Source organism: Elaeis guineensis, chromosome 10, assembly GCF_000442705.2.
Source record: "Elaeis guineensis isolate ETL-2024a chromosome 10, EG11, whole genome shotgun sequence".
NCBI lineage: Eukaryota > Viridiplantae > Streptophyta > Magnoliopsida > Arecales > Arecaceae > Elaeis > Elaeis guineensis.
In genome coordinates this window covers 25,823,302-25,832,631 of record NC_026002.2, presented here as the reverse complement: position 1 = coordinate 25,832,631, position 9,330 = coordinate 25,823,302, and the positions used below count along the sequence as shown (strand labels likewise).

General features: G+C 44.1%; 2 protein-coding genes across 2 annotated transcripts; both read left to right on the top strand.

Annotated features, from left to right (window-relative positions):
* The first annotated feature begins 1,377 nt into the window (after positions 1 to 1,377).
* LOC105059917 (uncharacterized) lies at positions 1,378 to 2,181 on the top strand. Its single transcript, XM_010943433.4, has one exon. The coding sequence runs from the start codon at positions 1,446 to 1,448 to the stop codon at positions 1,845 to 1,847; it is 402 nt and encodes a 133-aa protein (XP_010941735.1). The 5' UTR covers positions 1,378 to 1,445; the 3' UTR covers positions 1,848 to 2,181.
* A 5,608-nt stretch (positions 2,182 to 7,789) lies between these two features.
* Positions 7,790 to 8,564, top strand: LOC105059916 (protein DMP2). The gene has a single exon (XM_010943432.3). The coding sequence runs from the start codon at positions 7,850 to 7,852 to the stop codon at positions 8,444 to 8,446; it is 597 nt and encodes a 198-aa protein (XP_010941734.1). The 5' UTR covers positions 7,790 to 7,849; the 3' UTR covers positions 8,447 to 8,564.
* The last annotated feature ends 766 nt before the right edge of the window (positions 8,565 to 9,330 follow it).

Here is a 9,330-nt window from a genome sequence, read left to right as displayed (position 1 = left end):
ATGGAAAGAATTTTTTATGAATATGCGGTGATTATCATGACTTTCGATTCAAAATTTCGAATCGAAAGTATGACACTCTGAGTTTAATTTGATTCCAATTGAACTCAACCGGAGGGGCTTGCCAGCTGCTGGGCTCATCCGCACCCAATTTTGACCGACTTTGATGCGAAGACCATGTCAACCAACCGTGGCGGCCGGGCCCCATCCTGACCAACCAACCTAAATTAAACCTGGAAGCAACCAGGAATGAGGAAAAAAAATAATAAGCCGAAACTGAGTAGATTTTAGCAAAGTTATTAAACCCGGCCCGGACCTTAACCCGGATAAGGCACCGGGTTAATGGGTCAGCGGTCCAACCGTCGGGTCAACGGTTGAACCGTCGGGTCAACGGTTGAAGGGGGAGGAAGGCAGACGACCGACAGCCATATGGAGGAGGAGGAGGAGGAGAAGGAGGATGCGAAGGGGGGAGGGAGCCGAGTGGAGGAGGCAGAGGGGGGAGCGTACGGAGGAGGAGGAGGAGGAGGAGGCGGAGGGGGGAGGGAACGGAGCGGAGGAGGAGGCCGAGGGGGGAGGGGGTTGAGCGTACGGAGGAGGAGAAGGAGGCGGCGGAGGGGGGAGGGAGCCGAGGGAGGAGGAGGCAGAGGGGGGAGGGAGTCGAGCATACGGAGGAGGAGGAGATGGCGGAGGGGGGAAGGAGCCGACGGAGGAGGCAGAGGGGGGAGGGGATCGAGCGGAGGAAGAGGAGGCGGACGGCGGAGGAGGAGGAGGCGGAGGGCGAAGGTGGCCGAGCGGAGAAGAAAGAGGCAGAGGAGGGCGAGCAGAGGAGGGCGGTCGCGGACTCGCGGTTGGAGCCTTGGAGGAAGCGGACGGAGCAGAGCTGCCGGACTCCGGAGATTTGGAAAAAAAAAAAGAGTTAGACTTAGATTACTCACCGGCTGACCGGAGACGGAGAAGACTCGGTTCTCCTCTCCTCCGCTGCCGGCTGCTGCTGCTGATTTCGTCGCCGACGACGCCGAGGGAAGATGGCGGACTGGCTGAGGCAAGGGCCGCTGGGGTTTGAGCTCGGGAACAAAGAGACGAAGGGACGGGGACGACGGGAGGAAGCCAAGAAGTCGAACGATCTCGAATCAAAATTTTGATTTTTAATTTCACGGCTCAACCGGATTCGATCGGGTCAGATGGTTCACGGTTCAACCGGCCGGTTCATACGGTTTTAACCGAATTTTAAACATAAACGGTTTAATTAGATAACCGGCCCGGTCTTCTGATCGGGTCACCGGGTTTGCGGTCCGACCGGCCGGGCCGGGCCGGGTTTAATAACAGTGGATTTTAGGGGACCAAGGACCCCCGCCGACATCTCTCCTTTATATAAACCCTCCTTGTCGATCGAGAACACACCCAAATTTATTGACTGGAATCCGTTCCTCTTCGTCTACTTCGTAGCCATGGCAACGAAGGTCTTGCCGCCTCACGACGTCCTCATGGCCCAGCAGATGCGGCACATAGCAGCCTTCCTCCCCGCCCGGAAACCTAAAAGAAACCCTAACCCCAAGCCCTCGAGGAAGCGGCGGGAGGGCTCCTCCAAGCCGGCCAAGACCGGCGAAGGAAAACGCCTGGCCGAGGGACAGGTAACGATCCTCCAGCGAGGAGAGCCGCTGGACGCGGCGGAGATGGTCGGAGATCAGAAGGCCGCAGAGGCGGCCACGGCGGTGTACGCCGGGTCGACCTTTTTGGTCTCGCCATCGCCGAGCTCGCTACCGCTGCCGAACTTTTCGTTGAAGAAGGAGGTACCGAGGATAGTAGACTGCGGGACCCAGCATCTCAGGCGTTTACTTCGTCTGGAGTAGAAAAAGAAGAAATAAAAAATTCCGTTTTTTTTGGCTTCGGATCGAATCTCTGCGTTTGTATTTTAGGAGAAACGGGAGAGACGATCTGGGATCTGATGATTGGAATGGAGGGTCGGATGATGCCTCGATATTGATGTCATATGCGAAGCTATGGATGATGGTTCGGGGAGTTTCAGGTTATGACTAAAGATATCAAAGTCTGAAGGCGAAGCAGGAAGTAGCCTATCGAGTCTGCATCAATTTGATTTATTTTACCTGTTCATACTGGTTTCTCTAGGGGAAATTCGCTCAGCTGTTTCAATTAATTATTGTCGATCGGATGGGTTTCACTTAAGGTCAACCGCTCTTTGATTCTTTCTTTAGATGAAATCAGCAGCTTGGGATGTCCGTCTCCATCTTAAAATGTGGTGGATTTTATTTTGCCACAGCATAAATCCTGAAGCACATCCCGTTTGATCATATGACTTCATAAATATCGATTAGAAGACGAGAAAGATGGTGGAAAAGATTTTGATATGCTATTCCTATGGAGAGAAAATGATTTATTTTTGGAAAATATGAAAACTAAGGGGTGCAAATATTTGGGTCGGAGATGGGTCATGGGGCACCTGGACTTGATCCGATTTCTTGATTCGCTTCTAATGTAAGATCCAGATGGAGAAACATGTTACCTAAGTGGAAGCCAAAGTGTTGGGTGTCTTGGATTAGTCCAATCTTTAGTCTTGATTGATCGAAGATATCTTCGTGACCGACCCAATTGATATTTCATGAAAATTTTATGCTTGATGTTATTGTGTGATTTACGCCAGCTGGAGAAATCTTAGAATTCATATGACAATCTGAAGCAGGACATAGCAGGTGTATCTTGTCCAATAAGATAAGATTAACAATTTGATTCTCTTTCTTTCTCACAATACTTCTGCCCTCATCTATAAATAGAGGGCATTCTCTATATTCACTAGTTTTTTGATTTGAACATCGAAGAGTCTTCATCAGAGTCAACTTCAGTCAAAAATTTATTTTAAAGGTTAAGCCACCACCACCACCACCAAGCATCAATCATATCTCTTCTCTGACTGATCTGGCCTCTACCAGAAGACTAGTGGCCACAACTTGGTGCTAGAGGAAGGATCAAGCCCATTTACGAGAAGCAAGCATCTTATCAATAGAGCACCACACAAAGAAACTTCGTTGCACTTTTTCAATGCCACTATCTCAAGACCGACCGAGGTTCCCACTAATACTTAGCTCCAACCAATCGATTGGAGACACCCTGGCACTGGTTAGGACATCCAAAATACAAACTTTGGCTCCTGCTCTAGCCAATCGATTGCAAATACCCTGGCCTCATTGGGACCTCTAAAAAGAATAAGGTACGGGCACCCCCTAACGTTATCTCCACTAACATTCAAAATATTTGATCATGAAATAGGTCAATTGCAATCAGATTGCTTCCTTTTCTCAAGTCTGGGAAAATAGCTCAAGCTTGAAAGTGGGGGCATATAATATGGTATATAATTAGTCTACTTATTATGATTAGATACATAGCAAGCAATTTCAAATGCATTTAAATTTCAAATGGAGAAACCAGATGAGGAAGAATATTATGGCAGATTTGAATTTAGATAAGGAAAGAGGTTATAAGAAACTTGATCTCTACTTCCAAATCATGATGGATCCGCACTTCTTTGTTGATATAAATTGGGCTAAGAAGATCTCATGAGGATGGGCTTTGAGAGAGAGAAACTCCCATAATTGAAAACTCTCATGATAAGAGGTTCTCAAGCCTTCATCTGTCATTTTATTTTCTTGCTTTCTTATAGCTCCATAGATCTTTGAATACCGGAGACCAAGATACCAAGCCCAAGGCCGAGGTGAAGACTAAGCTGAGGTGAACATCAAGATCGAGGTTGAGTTACCAAATCTAAGGCTAAGGTGAAGACCGAGCAAAGGTGAAGAGCGAAGTCAAGCTATCAAGCCTAAGATTGAGGTGAAGACCAAGCCAAGGTGATGATCAAGATCGAAGTCAAGCTATCAAGCCCAAGACTGAGATGAAGATCGAGACAAGATGAAGATTGAGATCGAGTTACTAAGTCCAAGGCCAAGGTGAAGATCAGGCCGAGATGAAGACCGAACTAAGGTGAAGATTTAGGCCAAGCTATCAAGTCTAAAGCTGAAGTGAAGACCAAACCGAGGTGAAGATCAAAACCGATGCCAAGCTACCAAGTCTAAGACCAAGATGAAAACTGAGCTAAGGTGAAGATCAAGACCAAAGCTGAGCTATTAAGTCTCAGACTGAGATGAAGATCAAGACCGAGCTATTAAACCCAAGATCAAGGTGAAGACCAAGCTGAGGTGAAGACCAAAATCGAAGCCGAGGTACCAAGCCTAAGGTCGAGATAAAGATCAAGACCAAGATCTAACTATCAAACCCCAAGGTTGAGGTAAAGACTAAGCCTAAGACCAAGATCCTTAGAAGGTCAAGGTAATGAGAAGACCGATCTCAAAAGATCGACATCACTAGAAGGACGAGGTTATTAGAAAGCCAACTTAAGAAGGCTGAGGTGCGAAGCTAATCAAGCAACTGACATGACAAAGTCAATCTAAGAAGGCCGAGGTGGAAAGCCAATCTGGGAAGGCCGACCTGACAAAATTGACCTGAGGAGGCCAACCTGACAAAACTAACCTAAAAAAGCTGAAGTGAAAAGCTGATCTGAGCAAACTGACCTGACAAAGCCAACCTAAGAAGGCCAAAGTAATTAACTAAACTCTTTTAATACACTTGATATGTGTCAAATTCTCAAATCAAAATCAAACTGCATTTAAAAAATAAACTGATATGAACAGAACTGAACAAACTAGTTCAGATTTGGCCATTTTTTCAAACACCCTAGTGTGTAGGTGGAGACACCTTTATGGCTAAACTCTCTGGTCCCTCATCAATAGATCCTGGTCAGCATAGGTGATGTTTGGCTTAGTTTGAACTCTCTTTCGTATTCATGAGTTCGATGCTACTCCCAATAATGTTGAACATGACATTGTTTCGAGGAGTGAAATGTATTCTACTATTGTGCTATCCATTATGAAGAGCGAATATTAGACACCTAATGCAAAGTGAATCAATGATTGGGCTTTTTTTTGTAGAAGCACAAGTGAGAACCATAAGGTAAGTAGTGTTGATGAATATTTTTAAATACCCAATACACATTTTTAAATATTCAATCTATTGCAGCCAATCCCCTCGTCGCCTAGTCGTCGGGAACGAGCACCTGCAAGGGAAGTCCACACTGACCGAAGATGACTCCGGTGGGGATCCTCCGATGGTCAAATCAGAGAGGAGACTAGGCAACAGTAGAAAAGAATCGAGGAGCTTAGCGAGAGAGAGAGAGTAAGCCCAAGGGTTTCGAACGAACCTCCTCCAGCACTGTTGCCTTCCCCATTTTATAGTAGAGCGCGGCATGGCGCCGTCATTAATGGCGCAGACAATTGGAGAGTTGTCAGATCGTCGAAGACTGTCAGAGTCGCCGTGGGGCTGTCAAATCGCTAGGGTTGACCCCTGTCTAGGATAGGACGACGTCCTAGGGCGGCTATGCCGCACGCCTCTGTCAGGACGGACGGCCTTCAGCGGTCGTACGGTGTTTGGAGGAGCCGACCGACCATACGGTGGCACTTGGTCGTAGGATGTCGGGTGAGGACACAGGGACACCGTCGGCTGGCGCGGCGGGTCGTGGGGATCGGACGTCGGTCACCACCCCTGATGGTCGGTCTGATACGTTGTCAAAGTCGGGGGTCGGGCCGTGTCGTTCGGCCAGTCGGGGATGGAGAGGGCCTTTCCGACCGACATATCTTCGGTCGATCGGTGCAGTCGGTGCGGTCAGTAGAGTCGGACACCGGTTAGGCCGGCCTGACGGTGAGTCGGCGTGAGAGTGACCGGTCGGTATATCCCAATATAATCCATATTTTTTACTCCATGCTAATATACATAGGACTGTAAATGGGTTAGATAGGGCATAATTGACCCCGAACAAATCCGGTTCCTCATTTGGGTCTTCGTGTTGAATGCAGCCCTAAACCAATGAAAGATCAGACCGCGTCAGATTAGGTCTGTGGCCAAAATTTTTAAATCCAATCAGCAATTTGGGTCAGGTCAGGTTGGGTTTATATATGACCCAGTCTCAGCCAGAAAAATTTGGATTTGCATTGTGCTCGAGTTGGGTCCCAATCAGGTTTGAGTCTTGTATGATATCGATCCATTGGGAGACGCACATAGAGAGGGGTCGTCACGGAACAGCGTGGAGGGGTTGTTAGATTCAGGGGTTGAGACGGCGGGGAGGGCAAGGAGTTAGCGGAGAGGGAAGAGAAGATAGGGAGGAGAAGGGGCGGTGGGGGATTATATAAAGGAAGTAGTGCAGGATGAGCCCCACCACGATACCTTTTCCTTCTTTTAGCTTTACGTTGTGTGCTCGTTGAAAACTTGCACAAGTTTTTAATACCTTTTAGTACACAAGTTTGGGACCAGGTTTATATAAAAGTCAGAGCTCAAAAGCATGTTATAAAATTCATCAATAACAAAAATATAAGTAAGAAACTAATATTGTTACTTGTTAGAGCAAAATAAATGGGTATAAAGATAACAAACTTGATCATTTAAATTTTCTATTATACTTATACTCTAAACTCAGCTGCTCATATCTTTGTTCCAATTCCATTGAGAACATACAACCTGAATCAACATTTTAGAAACGTGAGCTAGTGTGGACGGGTCAAGGACAGTTGTTTCTGAGCTTCAAAAAATTTATACAGATCTGAAAAATACAAAAATGATCTCGAATCTGCAAATTGAAAAGTGACCTTTTTTTTTTTTTTTTTTGTTGTTGCAAAATCCTCTTATTCTTATTAGTTATTCAATTACAGTGAAGTATTTTAGTCATCAATTGTCCCTTTATCTTTTTAAATTTGCTCTCCAAAATTTCCTATACGCTTCCCATTTCAATCACCAATCTACCTGCGAATTGCATTCACTTTTGCGTCACAATATTAATGATTAATATTTGTTCTGGTAAGGCATAAATAGTAGATTTGAACAAATTAATATTAAGAAATAAGATTGTTAGTAATTCTTATCAGAAAATACAAGAAATAAGATTGTTCAAATTTATATTAGGAAATATAAGTTGTTGGAGGAAATAAGATTGTTTGCAACTTAAAATATTTAATCCCTGATAGCATGTTCACCTCCAATCAGGTTTTGACATGTCATGAGATAATGAGTTCGATCTTCTTAATGAATGTCCTAGGGGTGGTTGTTAAGAGGAACCATTGGTGGAGATAAACTTGACAAGTTTTTATACCAAAACTTGAGAAGTTTACATGAATAAGCAAACTCGATATGAGTGTAAACTAATAAGAGAAATCCTCTATTTTATATATTACTTGAGCATAACCACATAAGAAGGCATGTCAACATCTATATTAGGCTTGATTGTTAGGTTATCTTTTATTACAGATCAGCTCAGAGTAGCTCTATTGGATAAGAACAAGACGTAAAAATGCTGAACTATATCACAAGAATAAGAAAGTCACAAGAAGTTCGAGCTTTACAAGCACGAGAAAGTATCTTACATAAAGCCCATAACTTCTCAGCTATGGAGCACTTCAATTCACATGTTCTCGAGCTTTGGCTCTTTGATGCTTTCAAGAGCTGAACAATACTGGTAGGTTTGATTATTTCGGATACTTGATATAATAAACAGATAAAATAACTAACATTCAAGCCAATCACTAACCAAACTTCAGCATCGGCAAGCTTTGACTCTTAGTTAGGCCAATGGATAATTCTCCTCAGAGACTGAAAGCAAACCACTCATACTTGCAAAGAATAATACTTGTCTCCCATCACCTACTACTTTGCTGCCTCCTTATAAATAGTAACGTTAGCCTCACACTTCTTTCAATACAACATTCGGTTCAGATAAAGCCCCGCTTCAAGGAGAAACAACAACATGGCAGGAGAGAACCAGTCCTCAACCAGTACTTCCAATACCACAACAAAGAAAAACGTGGGAGAAAAGACCTTCCAAGGGCTTGGTAACCTTATCAAGATCCTCCCTAGTGGGACTGTCTTCCTCTTCCAATTCCTCAATCCTCTCCTCACCAACAAAGGCAGCTGCCACACTGTAAATAAGTATCTAACTGGTGCTCTCCTAATCGTATGTGGCATCTCTTGTTTCTTTTCTTCCTTTACTGATAGCTATGTTGGGAGCAATGGAAAGGTTTACTATGGAGTGGCGACGAAGGATGGACTGAAGGCCTTCTCCGGCTCGGACTCGAGCAAAAAGGACCTCTCCAAACACAAATTACGCTTTTCAGATTTTGTGCATGCGTTTCTTGCACTGGCCGTGTTTGCAGTCATCGCTCTCCTCAACTCGAACATCGTCTCATGCTTCTATCCTTCTTTCGAGTCCGATGAGAAGAAGCTGATCATGGCCTTGCCCGTGGTGATAGGTGGCATATCGAGCTTTGTCTTCATGGTGTTTCCCAGCACTCGACATGGCATTGGATACCCTTCAACACAGACCAAAGATGATTCTTCTGAGTAGTATGTAGCATAGGATGGCTCATGTGGGAAAATTTGTATTCACTTAATTTAAGGAATGGGATAGGAGAGAAGTTTTCCTTTTCCTTGCCATGAATAATATGTTTTCAGCTTGTTGCACATGATCTGAAGCATGATTTGGTCAGTGAGTTTGTTCTCATGCTCTTGTTTGTTTGGGCACCATGTGAGTATCTGTACATGGACCTCAATTTTTCTTATTTGGAAAAACTTATCACCTATTTGGAAACTAGAGGTCCATATCCCTAGTTCTCTACTCATTTAAAAGCACAAATAAATCACAAGCTATATGAATTGCAGTCCTATATTTATATCCATTCAATCCATAAGGTGCACATGAGCCCTTATAGTTACTTTGTTTTGTATCTATAAGTCTACCTCATCTTCCATATCTACAGTTCACCAAGCAACTGCTAACAAGGGAACTGATATTTTTGTAAATGAGACAATGGTCAGCTACACAAGGCACATTCCCAACCCCTTTCTCTCAGTAAAGAAAAGCCAAAACATATGAAACACAACCATTTTTACTTTTGGCAGAGCCATCATCAACCTCTAATGAAGCTTCCACATTCTGAGGTACATTGTAACCTCTGTCAGAAGAATCTTTGGACCACATCCTCATTGATTGTATGTATGCCAAGGCTATTTTGGAGATTGCTACTTCAACCAGAATGACATACAGATAGTCAAAAAATATATGTTGAAAGTTAGGGAGACCTAAAGACAAGGGTAACATAATTAAAAATCATATAAATATAAACATAATCATAAAGATAGAGATAAAGATAACTGTATTAAAAAAATATATATCGTAAGTTAGGGCGGCTTTCTGTTCACTGGCCATTATGAAGTCAGGATGTAGCCTAG